This window comes from Fusarium sambucinum, chromosome I (genome assembly GCF_050947815.1).
Source record: "Fusarium sambucinum isolate potato_lamoka chromosome I, whole genome shotgun sequence".
NCBI lineage: Eukaryota > Fungi > Ascomycota > Sordariomycetes > Hypocreales > Nectriaceae > Fusarium > Fusarium sambucinum.
The window spans coordinates 1065663-1085055 of record NC_139294.1 but is presented as its reverse complement, the minus strand read 5'-3'; the positions used below and the strand labels follow the sequence as shown (position 1 = coordinate 1085055).

The 19393-nt window shown below is 48.9% G+C and overlaps 5 protein-coding genes across 5 annotated transcripts; 2 read left to right on the top strand and 3 right to left on the bottom strand.

Annotated features, from left to right (window-relative positions):
- Window positions 1-99: 99 nt before the first annotated feature.
- On the bottom strand, window positions 100-1359 carry FSST1_003095 (ERMES complex subunit MDM12; the record flags this gene model as incomplete). The annotated part of the gene is made up of 1 exon (XM_083229144.1): window positions 100-1359. One exon carries the CDS (start codon window positions 1357-1359, stop codon window positions 100-102), a length of 1260 nt encoding a protein of 419 aa, XP_083086525.1.
- A 434-nt stretch (window positions 1360-1793) lies between these two features.
- FSST1_003094 (1-phosphatidylinositol-3-phosphate 5-kinase) lies at window positions 1794-9387 on the bottom strand (the record flags this gene model as incomplete). Its single annotated transcript, XM_083229143.1, has 3 exons — window positions 1794-1896; window positions 1949-2553; window positions 2608-9387. 3 exons carry the CDS (start codon window positions 9385-9387, stop codon window positions 1794-1796), a joined length of 7488 nt encoding a protein of 2495 aa, XP_083086524.1.
- A 1220-nt stretch (window positions 9388-10607) lies between these two features.
- FSST1_003093 (uncharacterized protein) lies at window positions 10608-13332 on the top strand (the record flags this gene model as incomplete). The annotated part of the gene is made up of 2 exons (XM_083229142.1): window positions 10608-13164; window positions 13226-13332. 2 exons carry the CDS (start codon window positions 10608-10610, stop codon window positions 13330-13332), a joined length of 2664 nt encoding a protein of 887 aa, XP_083086523.1.
- An 863-nt stretch (window positions 13333-14195) lies between these two features.
- Window positions 14196-14893, bottom strand: FSST1_003092 (bola protein; the record flags this gene model as incomplete). The annotated part of the gene is made up of 3 exons (XM_083229141.1): window positions 14196-14406; window positions 14636-14742; window positions 14795-14893. The coding sequence occupies 3 exons, from the start codon at window positions 14891-14893 to the stop codon at window positions 14196-14198; spliced, it is 417 nt and encodes a 138-aa protein (XP_083086522.1).
- Window positions 14894-17364: 2471 nt separating this feature from the next.
- Window positions 17365-19242, top strand: FSST1_003091 (acyl-CoA synthetase; the record flags this gene model as incomplete). The annotated part of the gene is made up of 3 exons (XM_083229140.1): window positions 17365-17647; window positions 17712-18007; window positions 18064-19242. 3 exons carry the CDS (start codon window positions 17365-17367, stop codon window positions 19240-19242), a joined length of 1758 nt encoding a protein of 585 aa, XP_083086521.1.
- Between the last annotated feature and the right edge of the window lie 151 nt (window positions 19243-19393).

Sequence of the window (19393 nt, the reverse complement as noted above, 5' to 3'; positions counted from 1 at the left end):
AGATGCATGCTTGCGCCAAATGTCTACATGGCTATTAGAAGTGGTGTTCCTAGTCTATATACCCACGAACCTTCATTTTATAATCCATGATACATACAATTACACCAAAAAGGTCCAGAAGCTGGGGTACACGAATTCAGACTCAAAGATCCTTCGGACCTGGTCGAGCACGAATCTCTCAACCTTGCCCACGTTCTTCAGACTTTGTTTTCCACCAACCCGTTCACCAATCTCGCTTTCCACACGAATCTCCTGTAAGAGACCACCAAATCTGGGCTTGTGATGCTCGTTCTTTGCGGCACCAGTAGTACCCTTTGAATCCTCCTCTGTGTCGTCAGGACCAACAGCCGCAAGCGCATCATCTGGACCAAGGAAGCAAAAGTGCACACGCTTGCGAATATGCGCCAGCACACCCACACCATCAAAGGTCAAGCCAGTAATGTTGAGCTTGAGTGGGATGCCCACGAAGCTAGGCATGGGATAATCGAGTAAAATCTCCGCTGTAAGGTTCAATCGAATATCACCGTTGTAGCGTATCCTAAAGACAGCCTGTACATCCTCCACACGAGGTTCCCGCGGTCGTCGTCCAGCTTCTTCCTCTCCCTCCTCTTCTTCATCATCATCAACAATCGCTGAACCGCCAAGATGTGTATCCCTTGTCGGTGGCCGAGATGCCTCGACTGACGTAGGTGCAAGCGTAGACACACTTCCTTTCTCACGCAGACTTTGCAGCGGGTCGAGGCTAGCTTTGAAGTTGTCCACAGATGTAAGACTGCTCTGTGATGGGTTTCGGGTGTGACTCGGAGTCCCCCATTCGCGTGCCGGAGTTCCTGGGACACTCATCCAGCTGGTATGGTGTGCACTTGCAACAGCAGCCAAAGGCGTATGTGTGCCTGTACCAAGATGACTCTGAAAGTAACCCAAACCCGATCCTCCCAGAATCCCCGGTGTTGAAGTTCCTAGGAAAGGACTTCCCAAGTCATGACCCATCATTTCATTTCTCAAAACCTCGCTTCTCAACCCACCACCTCTCCTCGTAGATCCTCCCCACGGCGCAGGACCAGGCCTCATTCTCGTAGGTTCCGGAGGTGGCGGTGGAGGCGACGGCTCCTCTCCGCTATCTTCCTCATCATCATCCAAATCTTCTTCGTAAAAGTCCGGTAAAGGATCCGTAATGTCTTTGAGCTCGAGTGTTGGAGGGATAGTTCCAAAGTCGAAACCGTGTACTGTTACTGAGCGGATGAATTTGGGTAGTGGAACCGTCTGGAATTTATCGTGGACAAATTCCCGGATGCGTTCAGCGAGAGCGTCACCATCGGGACCACTCGTGAGTGTCTCCCAGTTTAATTCAATCGACATTGAATCTTTATTTCCTGGTTGTTGATGTCAGGTTTGTGTAGGTTCAGTTCACTTTGGATCAAGAAGTGGATGAGATGATGGGCAAGTTTTAGTGGCTTATAGGCGCTACAGGTGTCACAACCCCCAAAAGCGTCATGAACAAACTCAAACAGTCACTCCAACATTAGAAACGACTTGCTTCATTTTCTAGAACAAAGCAACAAGATATCTATAATTCATTGCAATTCTCATATAAAATGCACTCCATTGTATCGCTAATGTTCCCCTCTTATTGAATGCTTCCATGAAAACCTATAATAACGACGCTAATGCTTGCTTGTACATATAACAAAAATGCAGCCTCCTCTAACGTTTACAGTGGCCGTCATGAACTGCATGTATACTCTTTCTTTCTTTCGTGCTTTTCACCTCTCTTGTCTTTCTTTATACGTGCTTCAGCGAAGCATTTCGGGCTCTTCGAACCTAGCGCGCCCATAGTAATGCGGATACTGAGGATTGTTGAACAAATGCCAGCAGTTAGGCGCCTGCAAGATGTATCTATCTCTAGTCAGTATTCGAACTGTTTCAAGTAACGGAACCATTAACATACCTTGCCATAGCCTCTCGGAAACGAGACTTGTATTCCTTGGGACTTGTAACAGTAGGTCGATTGCGGCCTCCACCTGCAAACCCACGATCTTTGATCCAACTTTCGAGCTTCTTGTCCCATGTGTATGTACGAATGCAGTCAATGATACCAACCACAAGCTCCTTGCGAGCCTCATCAACGGCAATCATGAGGGAGTAATCCATCACGTTCTGTCTTGCCAAGAATAATGTGTCATTCCACACTGAAGCACGGAGTAATTTCTTTGAATGTTCTCTTGCAAAGAGAGGCGACTCATAGATGTACTCGACCATGTTTTCGTCAAGAAGGACCTCATTCTGCTCACCAGTAGATTGGATCTTGCGGTTACGCATAGAACCCTTTAGATCAAATATTCTTGTTGCGGTGCGGTCGTAGAAGAGGTTTTCGGTAATGAGAAGATCCAGCTTGATGTCAGTTCCTGTAACTGGGTTCTTGATAAAGACTTGAAAAAAGCCCAACATCTTGGCGATAACAGAGGGCAAATCGTGGAACAGTGCTTCCGCCATGATGTTGAAATAGCCAGGAGCGAATCGCAAGAAAGCCGAAGTTTCGATAGGGGAAAGAGACTAAAGAACATTAGCTGACTGGAACACAGGACTTACTTATCATATATAACTTACCTTCAAAATGAGTCGATCATCAAGTGTCTTGAGAAAGACTGACTTCGTCTTGCCGCCCTTGGAATCCCACTTGAGGCATCGTGAGAGCGACTCAACGATACGTTCTGCAACACCGCACTTCCTCCTGAGAGCATCGAACTGCTCTGCGTAAAAGATCTTGCAAGTCATCGTGGCGGATCCTTCCCGGAACTGATACTTCAGATGAGTTCCTGTGACACGGAGCAGACTCTTTTCGAGGTCTGTTTCAGATACCCAGTCGATGCTGTCAGAAGGGAGAGATTTGGGCTCTCCCTCGACACCGCTGTCACTCTCGCGTTGCATGGTTTCTTGTGCTTCTTTTCGAATGTTGCGCAACTTGTCCTTGTAGTCTTCGCTGTTAAGGGCGAGCGCAATTACTGAGCTTGGCTCGTCTTCCCGCACAATGATATCAGAGTCGACAAAGATGTGGTCGCTAGGGTTGACGGGATATTCAAGTTGGTGCCAGCCGCTCGCACCTCTCTCAGCCCAGAAGTTGGTAAGGTATTTCATTAAACTTGTCTTCTGATGTTTGGGTAGCTCCAATGGAATCTCGCTTGCGTCGACCGAGTCTGCGATCTCCTTGATATCGTGCAGATACTCGTCTGTAACGGAGTTTTCGAGATCGGCGGCTCTTTCTTCATCATCCGACAACGTTTGACTGGTGTTGGCGATAGTATGCTCATCGTTGTCCTCCTTTTCCATCTTCTCGTCCTTTTCTTCCTGTTCTTTGTCTTGGAGTTCTTGATGCTGTTCGTCGTTCTCGTTCTCTTGCCTCTGATGGCCATGTTGTTGTTCTTCTATGCTCGCGGGTGGCTCCGCAGGCGCCAGTGGCTCAGCAATAGGATCAGTCCGTTGTCGTGACTCAGACTTCCGTGAAGTGCTGCCAGCCCGTTTACTAGCTTCCCGTTCAGCGACACTCTCCGTTGGAGGGCTCGGTTCCTCGAAAGCCTCATTCACATCATCGTAGACCTCAACAATGGCCTTTGTGGTGGTTCTTGGTAGCATGGCTCGAGGTTGACGCATGCTTGCCGCACGCTTCTTGCGGTCTCGGATACGCTCCTTCTCAAATTCACGACTGAGCTGCTCAAAGTGCTTTGCCAGTGTTGAAACCTTGGACTCTCTCTTCTTATGGACAAATCGCGGGATTCCTGAAGCAGTCGCCTTACCCCTGTCTTTCAAGTTTCTTAAACCCAAGCGATCAGACAGCTTCTTATCCACTCTGATCGACCCTTCAGGTGTTGTTGCTGACTCAGATCCTGTAGACTCAGAAGTACTCGTCTTTGACTCCTTGGTGCCAAGGCCCTTTCCAATCCCAGACTGTGTCCTAGCCAGTGCACGGGTTGGATGAGAAGTCGCTCTCACCATGGGAGGAGAAACCGCCTGTCCAGCTTTGCGTGGTGGTGCACGCTCTCCAGTAGGGGTGGGAATTGAGGATGAACCTTGCTCTCGTCGAACTTGATCCACCTTCTCCGTTATGGAAGGCACAGGAGAAGGCAAAGCTTCCATAGGCGACGGCATAGGCTCAGCAGGGTCGGTTGTTGTCGCGTCGAATGGTTTGCTGGGTGCTTTTGGTGTTTGCTGAGGGTCGATAGCAAGAGGTGTGTCTTGATCGTCTAGATTTCCCGAGGCCTCGGCTGTTTCTGTTGGGAAATATTCGGAGGGAGGGTTAGATGGTGTTAGAGGAGTACAGGCTAAATCCAATGCCTCAACCCGCTCGATAGCACCCTCTGCCGGGATCTCGACCTTGCCATCATCATCAGGGACATCTTTCTCTTCATCATTCTCATCGACAGGTTTTGATGAAGTGACACTAGCCTCCATACTGGTGTTGTCGGTGTAGTCCGTAGGCTGGGTGCTCTTCACTTCCTCTTCCGTGAATGTCTGAGAAGGTCGCTCTTCGCTATCGACAGTTGATGGAGTGCCGCCCTCGTTTGACGCGAGCGACTCCTTCGACTCATTGTCAGTGAACATCTTTTTCAGTTGCATGATGGTCAACTGGCGCATATCCTTGTCGCTTAGGAAATCAGCTTCGAACTTGGTAAACGCTTGGTCCCATTCCCCAGCTTTCTCGAGCATCTCTCGGACGATACTGTTGAAAGGTACCACCTCGTAGTATTTCGAGTTGACGTAGATGTCTTGCAGCCTCTTCACAATGAGTTGCTGGTCCTCCTTGGACTTGGCCGTCAAACGTTCAACCTCAGACTTGCAAAGATCTGCTTTTTCAGGCAGGACACTGTCAATTCTAATACACATGAGCCTTGACTTGACCGAAGTCATGAATTTAGCCCATCTTTCCTCCATTCTTGCAAAAATCTCGTTCTTGAGTTTCAGGTCGTTCGTCACTTTCCATGTGATTCTTGCTCGCGGAACGACAATCTCCAACAGATCAATAGGGTCCCAATGGATGCGAATTCGGGCACCCTGAAGACTGAAATACCGAACATGATCTCGGTGATGGTCGTGAGGACAGTCATGCATGTACTTCATCTTCAGTCCGCGTCCCCAAAAGAGGAGCTCCAAATATTTGCCAAATGAGTATTTGAAAGTAGCTTCTGACATGGTCCTTTCTTCAGTGTCCTTCTTGCAAATCTTGCAATAGGTCCACATCGTAATGCCCTCAAGGTCAGCCATAGGAGAGTTGTTAGGCAGGTTCTCAACAAAGACTGTGATGCGAGACTGGTCATGCACATAAGTTCGGTGGTGTTCTAGCATCCTGCGCTCGCAACCATTGGAGGTGCAGACTTGATTCATGGTGTATGCAAGATCTTCAATGTATTGGCCCAACGTACAATCAGGATCCATGCCAGTATCGATGTGCTGTTCGTCATAGAAATTGATGGCCACCAGAGATGGTTCGGTACAAGGAATCTTGGTTTCCGTGCAGATGACGGAATAGAGAACGACAATGTTCTGGTGGGAGTACGGATCAAAGAGATCGAGGTTGCCCTGGATGTATGTCTCCCATTGACGTGTTTGGGTCTGGTAATTGTAAAGGGCCTTGTCGTACTCAGCATCGTGAACAGCTCGTAGGATTTCCATGATCTGCTTCGGTGCCTTTTGACCTATCGCTTCAACCATCTCGGGCTTGATGAGTTGGAACCGAGGTGGATCTGCTTTCTCAGGGTCACCATTTTCGTCGACGAAGTAATCGTGATCACGAAGCCGGCGCAAATAAAGTAGTCGCCTCTCCTGCTCGCGTGCCTTCATCAAAAGGTAAGGCTGAGTGAACTTGACGTATGGCGAAGCGGACAGGATTTTGGTTTCGTATTTGGCCACCATGTCACTATAGTAAGTCGGCATTGGAACGTCATCTGGAACTTGGCTGGTCTGGTCGTCGGCAGAAGGTTCTGGCTGCTCCTGGAGAGATGTCAAACGTTCGCGTTCTTGAACCAGTTGGCCTGACTGGTCAAGGGAGCCAGTATCGTCGGCTTCGGCAATACTAGAGCTGTCCACAGTAGTTTGAGAAGGTGGTTCACTCTCACTTGCAGGGTGATTAACCACAACAGCGGGGCCGTCTTTCGAGTGATCAACACTACTGACACTCTGAGATCTGGCACTTTCCGCTGGCAGCTGCACGGAGTTTGCCATGGACTCGCCGCCTTCAGGAAGCTCAATAGACTCATCCCTCAGCAGGCTTGACTCGAGCTTTAGGTTATAAACAACGTAAACCATGAACTCCATGATGTGCTTGACTTTTGAGAGTACCGTGCTGTTAGCACCCCTCAGCGCGATTGTGCATCCAAGCTCGGGCATGCAACCGGAAAGGAAGATGTATGACTTCTTGCGGCCAGGGTAGTCATTGTTCACAAATGTTCTGACTTCAAAGTTTGAGCAGCGTCCAATCTGAACGGGAAGGGCCAGCATATCAAGAGAGGAGATAATATCTGTTTCAGCACATCGCGAGACTGCCTCAATGACTGTGTGCTTAACATTGTATGCCACTGAGATGTTTGAATCGGACAGATACTGCAATGCCACGCCGGATATACTTTTCTCGGCAAGGAGAACCTGTGGGCGAAGATTCGTGATTCTCTGCACCACAACACGCAGAAACTCCTTTTCTTGCTCGATGACGGGCTGCAAGCTCATAAAATGCTGTTGGTGTCGCTGGTACTCAATGGGGAATGTTACAAGCATGACGCGAGGATTGGTGATCCTGCGTGGCATGCTCTTCAATGCCAAATTCTTGGTGAAAACTACACCAGAGATGTAGGCTGTATCGCCAGGCTTGCCACCCGGGATCCTTTTCAACTTGACATAATGCCTGATATCCATATCTTCGCCTTTCGCAACGTCAGGATCCACATCGTCCGTCGCCCGCAAAAGGATAGGGACTAGAGCCTTCTGCCATGCCGGAGGATTCGGGATCTCTGCATCGTCCAGCAACTGATGGAGGAGTTTGTCAACATGCCTCAAACTCGACGAGTTGAGCTCGACTTTGGGCGCCTTCCTGTGCTGCAACGAATCACTTCTAGTTATTTGACTTGCACTGTGATGGGGCGTATCCAATGCAAAGAGCATTTCAGATGACTGCGATGGCCCCTTGTACACACCGGACTTTGGGCGCGGCGATGGCAAGTAGTGTATACTACCACCAACATTGCTAGTGTTCCGTCGCCTTGGTGGTCGCCGATAGGCCCCGAGACTGCCTGGAAGGTCATCGATCCCACTTCTGCTCGCGAAGCTCATGCCGCTAATGCTCTTTTCACCTCCCCTATGGCGATATTTCCTATTAGCATTGACGTATGGGGTAAGCTCTGACTTGTCGTCTCCGAGGCTCCCAGGCTGCAGATCGCCTGTCATCGTCGCGAAGAGACTCATCTGTTCATCTTCACTCGATTCGTCGGACATGTAATCAGCCAGTTCAGGATCAATGATATTATCGTCGTGGAAGGCTGGGAACTTTGGCTTCTTAGCATTCTCATCGTCGACCACACGTCGGAAAGGCGCTCTCTCCTCTGGCGCAGGCTTGAATCGGTTGAGGAAGCCACTGTGTTTGGAATGGTGTCTCTTATGACCCGCTGATGAGTGTGGCCTTGCGCTAAGCGATTTGAGGGACCGTGAAGAGCCAGGTCTACTCAACTGAGGAGCATCAATTTCCAAAATAGCTGCAGTACGAGACTCCCCAAGGCGGCGAGTTGCAGGTATAGCCATCATGGGCGTTGTCACAGGTCTTGAAATAGGTCTCGAGTCTTCCGAACCTTCAGAAGCGACCCCAGATTCATTATCTCTTGGCTTGGACTGGCTAGCGTTGCTGGGAGACTTTGCGTGGTTTGAACCAAAGAATCTCGGCATAAATGATTGCTCATCCCCAGAATCATCTGAGCCACTCCCATCAAATCGTCTGGTGATAACCTCAAGACATCGCTTACAGACCCGTAACGAGCCTTGCACGCCAAACCTTTCTCCTGATATGACGGTGGTGCATTTTGAGTCAAAGATGCAGCCACAGGTGCGGCAATGATGCTTTCGTCTAAAGGCACTGAATGGCGTCTGGCAAAGGAAACATTCTTTGACAGTGTCATCCTTCATCCAAAACTCCTTACTCAAGACCTGTTTTCGCATACGGTCAAGCTGTGCGTTGACCTGCTCCGAAGCCTCTTCATTGCTGGTAACAGTACCAGGTATTCTGAAATCGCCCGAGGCCATTTTTTGTGGTTTTGGATTGTGTGAGAAAGAATCGTGGCATACTGAATCGTGCGCGGACGTGCTGACGTGGCTGGGCTCCGCAGTACCTCTATCCAAAGAAGATTCTCTTGAATTCTGGTCGCCGGGAGATTTGGATCGACTGATGCGATCAATAACAGCAGGTTTTCTCCTCACACTATCGGGTGACAACAGAGATGAAGTAACGGAAGGGCTTCTAAGACTTCGGGTTTGCAAGGTTTGCAATGAGGGTGTACGGTGGTGGTGTGGGCTTCTAGGGCTCGTTGGGCTCTTTAGGCTCTCCTCTATACTCGAGGTATCGTCACGTTTCGACCTGGGCGGTAGTTTGCCGTCTTTCGCATCATATAAACTGGCTGAGGACTCGGCGGTTGTTAAATGTGCTTGCAAATCGACTCTGCTGCTCACACTTTTCCGACTGGACCCGATACCACCACTGTCCTCGGTGCGTAGAGTGGTATTACTAGGGTCTCTATGTACCGTGATAGGAGCAATCGTCGGGTCAGCGGCGATAGAGCTGGGCGCCTTCTTTGAAAAGCTTTGACGGTTCGTAGAGTTGGCCTTTTGATTAGACATAAGGCTGATGCTCGATGGCTTGGATGACTGAGGTTGCGGCCGGGGCTCGATAATGCCACCGGCTGTTTGGGCTGAAGCTCCATCGTTGGGTACAACTTGAGAGGACGTGGTGGACATGGATGCACCAGTCTCGGCTCGGCTCAGCGAGCTGATAGATGCTTTCGAGCCATGATTCGCAGTGATCGATGTTCTTTTCGAAGAAGGCTCTGACTTCTCTCCGGCGGATTGTTCCTGGGGCGACTTTGGAGAACCACCTACGGCTTCCCTCAGTCGACTGTAAAGACCGCTAAATCCTTGCTGAACGAGATCACCGGCAAGTCCCTTGTTATCGGAGGTGGGTGCTGCTACTGGAGGCGGCGCAAAGTCGTTAAAGGTAGTAAGAGAGTCACTCTGACTTGCAGAGGTGTGTATCTTGTCGAGTGCGTGTGCAAGTTGGCCGGTAGTGATCGAGCTGATAGAACCACGGCGGTTTCGGACAGGTGAGGTTTCTGAAGTTACAGAGCCAGCCCTGGGCGGCGACATGTTGGAGATGCAGTTATCTCAATAGCCTGTGGCAAGGTTGATAGATAGAAATTCAAAGTGACTCGAAGAATATAAGTTAGAATTTGGTATGCGGGTATCCGGTGATGGTCGACTGAAGGGTTCTAGATGTCTAAGACCCAACACATGTGACGTTTGTCCGCTTCAGGACTTTCAATCAAACACGACGGCCAAGGATCGAACGCGGGATATCAACAGCATGGTGAGTGTCGCGGATGCTTCGAGATAGTTAATCAGACAAGCCGTCGATAAATAGAGAGGCGGCGAGCGGGGAGGTCGATCTTCAGGGTTCGCTGATCGGTGAAGCTGTTGTGGGTTGACAAGACTGAACAAGACAGGATAACGCAGGTTAATCCCGATGTTCAAGGCGCATAAGGCAAGAGACAAAAGCAGAATGACGAAGGGGCATAAGCAGGGTGTTGCAGCACAGAAAGAGTATGCCAGGCCGCACAGCTAATCACGGCTGTGCTTTGTCAAAGTCCAAGGTCGAGAACAGTCCTTGGGCATCCGAGATGGAGGTAGAGAATGCGTGATGGCGTCAGACCCTTGCAAAACAGCGGGAGCGGGACAGCTGTTGGCGACAGGGGGTTTAGGTAGGCCTATGCATGTCTAACAGTGCCCGTTCACTGTTAGAGGGGAAATAATTATCACTAAACTTGAAACTACGGTTTGTGCTAGTAGAGACTGTTTAATCAAGACATTTCGTTATGTCTATCCTATAATATCTTGACAACGTTGTCGCCTTTTATGCTGAGTTACTTGCAGTAAAGGTAAAGTTTCACATGGAGGGTACAAGCAAAGGTTAGGCTTGCACATGCATGGTCTCGCAGTGATAAGAACTCAAAAGTACCGATGACTTGGCGCTGATCGAGCACGAGCCACCTTGAAGAGGAAGAAAAGACCCCGCAGATCCAATTTCTGCCCGTCCCAAAATTACCCGGCGCGTCGCGCTACCACTTTGTTTCAATAACTATTCGCTGTATTATTTATCGCTTCACTACGTAATTCAACACTGCCATACTATCTTTGCATCTCCACGACAATCATCTGCGCATACACCTCGCAAACCATCAAACCCGATCCTCGCCGCGATCCCCCCACCGATCTCTTCGCATCGTCGTACAACACCGCCATCGAGCACTACCACCACTACAGCCCATGTAACGCTCACACTGGTGCAGGTGCAGGGCAGTCCCACGACGATGTCCTCAGTTTCGCCCCCTCTTGTGTCGCGACGCCGCGCTGCCAACATTCCCTCAGATCAGAGAAGTTTGCTGGATGGTCAAGATGCATGGGCAGTAGACCTAAAGAACCAGCCTCACGGTCTGGCGCACATTCCCGGTCATATCTTGGAAGGAATCAAGGCTACGCACCTCGCTCAGAAGAAAAAATCGAAAGATCAAACTCCACAATCGAAGAAACGAATTGCTACTAGTCCTATTCCATCAGCCAGCAACAAGCGCATGCGAAATGGAATTGTAACAACTCCAAAGTCCCATTCGGAGAGAACACCTCGATCGTCGCCTGAAAAATCAATACCTTGGAGTCCAAGTCCGGAACGCGATCAACCCAAGCAGGCGGCTTCTAAAAAGATAGTAATTAATACAACCACTCAATCATCAATCGTACACGATACCCCAAAGACAGGTGGAGGGCCGGGCCTACGACAGCGACAGCGACAACGACCTCTAATACCGACGTTTCAAAACCCACCTTCATCAGAATCCGAATGTGATATGGAAACGAGAATCCCAGATGCCCAACCTCTCCTCAACATCTCAATTAACCAAAATGCGGTTCGTTCTAACCGAGCCGTGCCGTCTCCGCTCTCTACAAACAAACCTATGGCTACACCACCATGCGCCCAGCCGAGCAATTCCACACAATCATCAGGCCAGGATGCAGTTGTTCCAAGCAAAACATCTCCGGATACGAGTTGTCAGGCGGAAGAGGGCACAAGACGATATCGCTTTAAGCAAACCGTCGTTGATGCCTCCGACAACAACAAGAAGAAATATTACCCCGAGAAAGAGCGTCTCAAAGCCACAATAATGCCCCCGGTAATCAACAGTTCGAGGCCGAACTCATCATCAGAGTCTTGCATTCCCAGTACATACAAAGTGCCCGCGACTCAGGAGCCTGTCAGAGAGTCTATCGAGGACAAGAATAAGGAAGAGAGACAAAATCGAGTGGAGGTGATAATACCCTCAACCGCCGATCAAGAAGTTATGGAAATAACTCCTAGCCGTCGACCGGTGTCTGCCAAACCAAAACCCGTTAATGGTACCAAAGGTGCTGCAAACCAGGATAAACCGGTCATACAACAAGTTCGGCAACAACCGGTTCAGGAACAACAGGTCCGGGAGCAACGGGTACACCAACCAACTACACCAACATCAATGGGCCCGCCAAAACGAATCGCATCAAGTTCTCCCAAGCCTTTAGTTAACCACGAGGTAGCCATGCAACCACCCTCACCTGTTCCGTCACTCATAGCTCCAGGAGCTCCTTGTAAGCCGTTTGAAACATTTGTGCAACATTACCCCGAATATGCAAGTGGTGACGGTGGCCGGGTGACAGCAGGCACCAAGCTCGACTTTATCAACGCATGCATCTATCTGAACTACCTTCGTTCAAGAAAAGCACTTCGAGACTGCATGTATGACGAGTTAATCCGAGTTTTCCCGCAGTACTATAAGAAGTACTACGATGAGACTCAGAAACATCGCATAAAAACCAGGGTTGGCATCAAATGGTTCAACAAGCAGAGAGGCCCCCCAGTTTTCAACAAATATTTAGTTCACAGGGGCAATCTCAGCCACATTCTGAGGATGTACCCTGATGAGTTTGAAGCGAACGAGAAGTTGCTCGAAACCAAGGATGGGGACGAGCTCATGATTTATACGAGTTCAGAGGATGAGGAGGAGTCGGGCGAAGAGGAAGAGGAAGAGGAAGAGGAGGAGATTGCAGGTCCGGCTGCACCAGAGCCGGACAAGGAAGCTCCAGAAGCTTCGCCGCCTGTTGCGTCTTTCGAGAGTGAGACGGATAAGATCCTCTCCAAGGTACTGTCAGCACATGTATCGGGTTCTGTGAAGAGGTTGTCTGCAGCCGCAGAAGATGAGAAGGAGCACGAGATGCAATTAGATGAAGCGCTGAGGTCAGAGCAAAGATCAAAGGAAACGCCAGAGAAAGTGCCAGATCAGAGATCAGAGCAAAGGTCAGAACGGACGCCCGACCAAAAGTCAGAGCAAAGGCCAAGGCCAAAGCCAGGGCAAGCACCAGAGAAAGAGCCAGAGCAGAGGCTGGAGCAGAGGCCGGAGCAGAGGCCGGAGCAGAGGCCGGAGCAGAGGCCAGAACGAACGCCCGACCAGAGACCAAAGAAAAAACGAGCACTACCTTCATCCTTCAAGGCTCGCGGGACCACATTGCCAGCGCAGCCTGAGTCTTCATGGGCCCGAGATTTCATCACTCAAGCACCTCCCCCACCTTCGCCCAAAATCCCCGGAGGATCAATGCCACCGCCATCATCAATACCAGATCCAGTACGAAGGAGGGGGGATGAGATCACAGCATCAATGCCACCACCATCATCAATACCAGACCCATCACCAAGGAGGAAAGGTAAAATCTCAGGAGCATCAGTGCTACCTTCATCATCAAAACCAGACCCATCACCAAGAGGGAGGGATCCTCGACCGGTCAATTATTTAATGAAGCTTGGCTCGAAGAGCCGCGCCAGTTCGAGTAGTAGTGCCGGCGGTACGTCAACAATAGATGATGATAGGAGACGGGAAAAATTCGCGAAATACTTGCGCAAGAGTATGCCAGTCGAATCGCCAAAGAAGAAGCAAGGTGTTCGGAGCAGCAGTGGACGGGCGGAAAGCAAACACTGAAAGGGGGCAAATGTCTGATTCTCATGAAAAGTAATGTGTTATCGGAGTGAGTGATTGGGAAATCCGAGCGGGCGTCCGTATATCTGTGTATTTTTTGTTGAATTCTGATACCCAGAATGTTGAAAGGCAAACAAGCATTTTCCCTCAACAGCATGTTTAGTATTACAAGAAGAAAGCATTCTTTTCAACTCTTGAGACGATTACATAGCAATTGGCATGAACAAGAAAGACATTGTATCCATAGCATCAAGAAGAAGAAACCGGCATCGGTAGCGGAAAGAACTGTCTATTGTGCGTGGGCAACATAACATATCTATGGTTAAGCTAGCTGGATTCGACCGAGAGAAACCAACCTGGCCTGATTAAAGGACTGATAAGTATTGGCGACGATGCAGAAGATCGAGAGTTTTTGTGAAAGGAGTCTGGTTCCAAGTCGCCTTTTCCCCCCTTTTCTCCCTCCCCCTTCTCGATCGTTCCGTAAACGATACTATTCCCTCCGCCTTCTACTGCCAAAGTCGTAGGTCGTCTCCTTTCCACGGGGGGGTATATATCGTACAATTTTTTCTTTTTTTGTCTGGTCCCAATCTTGATCAAATTCCTCACTCCGTGGACACGCGACTACTTTTCGCTTCTGCCCATAGTCTCCGTTGTCTTCTGTTTTTTTGTGCTTTTTTTCGTGTTTTGGTACGCCTGCCTTTGTTTCCCTTTCTGCTAGCCCAATATTTTTGTGATTTTGGTTTTGCTGAAGAGTAAAAAATCCGGGGTTGTTGTCCATTTTATGTGTCATCATTCCTGTCATTAGCGGTCATTATAGTTGGTTGTTGTTTTTTTCTTCGTGAGAAGACATCGTTTTTCTTTCTTTATCCTTCTTCCCCAAGTTTGTCGGTTGCCGTTTTTCTACTCCTGCTCAGCAGTCTCAGCAGCGCGAGCGGCAGCTTCGGCTTCCTTCTTCTTCCTTTGACGAGTTTCCTCCTCGGGAGTCATGGTGCGCAGCTGGAGAGCGTGAATACCGTTCTCCTGGGCCATCTCATCACGGAGAAGGGCGTAAACCATGCGGTGGCGAGCAGGCTGCATCTTGGAGTTGAAGGCGTCTGAGGTGATGACCACGCTGTCACATGTGTTAGTATTTTTATGCTCGTATGTAGAAGGTGGGAGTGTATCGGGGATGACAAAGAGTGTCACGCGGGAAGGATTAGATGAGATGAGATGAGACGAGATGAGATGAGATTTTGTGACATGATATGATATGACATGACACGGATAATTCCAAATGAGGAATTTGTTCAAGTTTCACGAATTCGCTTGAATCCGTTACAATAGGGGGGTTCAGTTCTTACCGAAAGTGTGTCTCGCTGGAAGTAGTGTGTTCCATGGCCTTGTGGTGAGAGTGAAGGTGAGAGTCATTGTAAATCTCCAGAGTCTGCGGGTTGAAGGCAGCAGTAATCTGTAATTTGTTAATACCATTTCTTTTTTAATGAAAAAGAACTGATTCTCACCTTTGCGCGAATCATATCCTCAACGGGAGTGCTAGAAGAGCTCATGGTTGAGAGCTGTCGTCCGACGCTCGAGAAGCCGAGCGCGTATCGTCGAAACATGAGGTCGGGCGGTTCTGAAAGAAAAAGAGTGCGTTTCTGCGACAAAAATTGCAACGCACAATTGTCGACTTGTGAGAAATCTTGAAGTAAAAAAAAGTCGACAAAGAGCGATATGCGCAAAGTCGTTCTGGTTTTATAAAAGCGAATCGAGTGAAACTCGGAATTCGCGGGCGATCAAGTTGATATTTCTTTTTTTGGTCCTAGAACTGTTCCCCCAAAGTGGAGCGGTAATGGATCGACAGGGCGTTTTGCTTTTGGTGGTAGAGGATGCGAGTGAGGCAGGTTTTTGTGTTGGAGAGAGTTTCCGACTTTTTAAGCTTTGTATTGTCGGTGTCCTTCAGTTGTCGCACTGTTCTATAGACCAAAAAAGGAGTAATGGACTATAGGGGAAGAGAGAAAAGTGAAAGTTGAAAGTAGAAAAGAGAATGGGGTTAGAGGTACCAAGGCGGTTTAATATAAAAATCGAGGGTTGAGGTGTATGGATAGTATTCTACTAACTAGTTATCTATTATAGGAAAGCAAGGCTTGAAGTAAAGGCAAGTGAAGTGGCGGAACACGTTCACTTTCAGTGACTGTGACTCTGTGAGTGACTGATTTGCTTGCCAATTGACAACTCAGGAGCCCGTTCTCCGTTTTGGTATCAAGTCGGTGAGGGAAAAGTGAAGAGGAAGCAAGAAGCAAAGACAAAAAAGCCAGCCACATAACACATACCGACAGATACAGTACTGTACTGTACATGACCTACATACTACCTACATACTAATACATACACTCTAGATGTAGCTATAGTTCAGCTGAACTCTTCCCTCTCTCTCTCCTATCCATCCTTCTGCAGATGTTCGTCGCAAGCTTCTATTCCCATAGTATCTAATACATTACCAACTTGGAAGCGCGGGGATATGAGACCCCCCCTCCCCTCATTTACCGTCTTTCCAACAGCCAAAGTGGCGGACAAACCTTTCGACCCATCACATCGAAAAACATCCCTACATCTAAGAAACCCAAAAACCACCCCCTGAAAATGGTGGGCTCTTGTTTTAGCAAATGATCATCCGCCAATCTGCGTCTCAGTCCAGACGGCTGGGTCGGGCGACGGATGGCCCTGACCGCCCATGCAGCTTTGGAGAGCGGTGAAGCCAGGAACAAGGGTTGTTGTGTTTTTGGGTAAAAAGGAATTTTGTGTTGTTCTAAGAAACCCTGAGAATGTCTGTCTGTACAACAAATACAGTTACACCGATTCTATGTTTTGATAGTTATAGACACCGTCATTCAAATGGATACGTGAGCAAGTCTAGCAGGTAGCTAATATCATATTGGTTCTATACCCCCCCAGCTGCAGTCTTGACAGCAGCCGGGCCTCCATTTAGTAGACCCAGTGGAGTTTTAGGAGTAAAAATCTGGAGCCCTCTTTTTCTGTAGGTAGGTACCGGCCCAAGCAGGCGGGATCTTGCGTGAGAAAGATGGCGGTCTCTAGGATAACATGTACATACATACGTACAGTCATGTACCGTCAAGACTGCATGGCATGGCATAGCATGGCATGTAACCCACCCACGTATTCGTTTCATTTTGTTGACCTTGTTTCTCTTTTTTTCCTTTTTCTTTTCAGTCTTTTTCTTATTTGTGCGCCTGAGTTGTTGTTGGTGGCCTCACTCAAACCAACAGGTTAGACAGCAGGAGAGAGACAAGGTCTTGTTCAACTTGACCTATATCTAAACATACATCTCAACAAGTTGAACTGGTACATGTACCAACTTCCAACCCATAGTAAACATGTTTCTGTGTGTGTTGCATTGCAGTCGAACGGTTCCTCAAGCCTTCAGACTACGCGGACGCATGGCTAGCTGCCGGAAGGAGAGCCGGTCTCATCCTACAAGAACAAAGGAGAGAGCTACACAGTGACCTTACCTTATTGGCTTCAAGTCTCGACTGTTTCTTTTGTTGACTTTAGAGAAAATGTGCTGACCAGTGTTCGACGCGGCTTCTAAAATGGTACGTACTTACCGGGGAAACTCATCGTCTGCCCCCGGGGACCGTGAACCGAAGCTTCGACGTCAACGAAAAAGTAAAGAATCCACTCCTTAGGGTGGAAGAAAAGTCAGTTGCTGGGACTAAAGAAGACAAAATTAGAAAGGTAGTTTGTACCGTTCAAGCTGTACTCTTAGTCTGATTGTTTTTGTACCCTAAGCCTTGAGTGGTCATCCTTTCTGTTACCCACTAGACTACCAAATTAGAGCTTTCTAAAGCTTCAACTCCATCACCAAATCTAGAACGACTTCACATGTTCAATTGCGGATCATCAATCCCCTCTTATTGCTTCCCACCTCTTTGGTTTCCCTTTCGGCAAATGAGCCGGTGAACCTATCGTAGCATCCCAGCAACGAACCTCTTGCGTTACCTCAAGAGCTTCAGATTGGTCTTTTTCCTCTCGCATCCTTGTCCGCCGAACCCCCCGGTTCATTCAATCAATTATGTCGTTCCTACTCCGTCGGCGCCATGCTACTGCTACCTTTATCAGCCTCCGTCCTAGAATGCTCTCCACGCTTCCGCGTTTACCGCTTTTCGAAGCGGTTTCTAAGCATGACCCCGACTCCAAAGCCGTTGTCCATTCTATCTCCGGTCGAACCTTCAAGTATGGAGAGCTTCTGGGTGATGTGAGTCGTGCAAGGGATCGCATTTCTGAAGCTTCTGGTCGGCAAGATCTCAATGGGGAGCGTATTGCTTTCCTTGTTGAGAATAGCTATGACTACGTAGGTGAGCTCATGGCGTGTGTGACCCTACGTTTGCGATAGCAGTATTGATAAACGTTTTTATATAGTGACGCTCCTGGCCGCAATGGCTGCGCGTTCCATCGCTGTGCCTTTATCTCCCGCATTTCCTGCGCCGGAGCTTCAATATATTCTTAACCAGAGCGAAGCTTCATCGCTGGTCTCTTCTCCAAAACTCGCATCAAAAGCTAAAGAAGTTCTTGCAACGGAACTAAACACCAAACCGGCGCATCTCGAACTTCAAAAGCTTCAAGGTGGGGGTAATCATGAAAAGGTCGAGCTAGGTGATGCCGATCCCGGCGAAGCTGGTATGATGTTGTATACTTCAGGCACAACCAACAAACCAGTAAGTCAATACTCGACGTAGTCATAATGCGTTGTATATGCTGAAGCTCCCCTTAGAAAGGAGTCCTACTACCACAAGCTGTGTTGACAGCCCAGTCTCGCTCTCTTACTGAAGCATGGAACTACTCACCCTCCGATCATCTCCTCCATGTTCTTCCACTTCATCATATCCATGGCACAGTGAATGCCATTCTCACACCTCTCCTTGCTGGCTCGACGATTGAGTTCATGTTCCCCTTCAACGCCGATGCCGTCTGGAAACGCTTCTCATCACCCTTCCTGTCTAACGGCACATCAACGACAAAAGAGAAAATCACCTTTTTCACAGTCGTACCCACCGTGTACAGCAAGCTTCTATCATCTCACAAGAGTCTCCCTCCTGATATGCAAGAAGCTTCTCGCAAGGCCATATCTCCAGAGAACATGCGCCTTTCGATCTCGGGCTCCGCCGCTCTCCCAACTCCTATTAAAACTGCTTGGAAGGATCTCAGCCACGGCAACGTCCTCCTCGAGCGTTATGGCATGACTGAAGTTGGCATGGCTTTGAGCTGTGGACTTGACTTCTCCGATCGTGTAGATGCAAGTGTTGGCTGGCCATTACCATCTGTCCAAGCCCGTCTGGTCGATGTCGACACTAATGAGGTTATCAAAGAGGGAGAAGAGGTTGATGCGCAGGGTCGCGAACGCTCTGGAGAAATTCAACTTCGTGGGCCAACCATCTTCCGTGAGTATTGGCGCAACCCATCAGCGACGGCGAGCGAGTTCGTCGAGAGCGAAGATGGTAAGGGGAAGTGGTTCAAGACGGGCGACGTTGCAGTCCGTCGACCAGTCCCCTCGGCCAATGCTGCCCAATCCTGGACTCATGGTCCCCTTTACTTCATCCAAGGCCGCAAATCCGCCGATATCATCAAGACGGGCGGCGAAAAGGTGAGCGCTCTAGAGGTCGAGCGCGAACTCTTGTCCTTGCCTCAAGTCTCCGAGGCAGCCGTCGTGGCTGTGCCTAGTGGGCAATGGGGTCACAAGGTCGGCGCTGTACTGGTTTTAGATACAGACGTTGTGAAGAAGTGGTCTGCGCTCGATATGCGCCGGGCTCTCAAGGGGCGTCTTGCAAACTACAAGATTCCTCAAGTGATGAAGCTCGTTGATCAAATCCCCCGAAATGCTATGGGCAAGATCAACAAGAAACAGTTAGTCAAGGCCATCTTCCCTGACGACATAAGCAGCGACAAAAGCTAGAAGATAATTATAAAAAGAAATATTGTAATTGGGTGGTCACTGTATAATACCATGATATACCGAAAGGTGTTGCAAATTAATAGCATTCGGCTTTAAGCTATCAGAAACTTGTGTGAAGCTATCAGGGTTGGCTGATAAAAGTACAAATCTA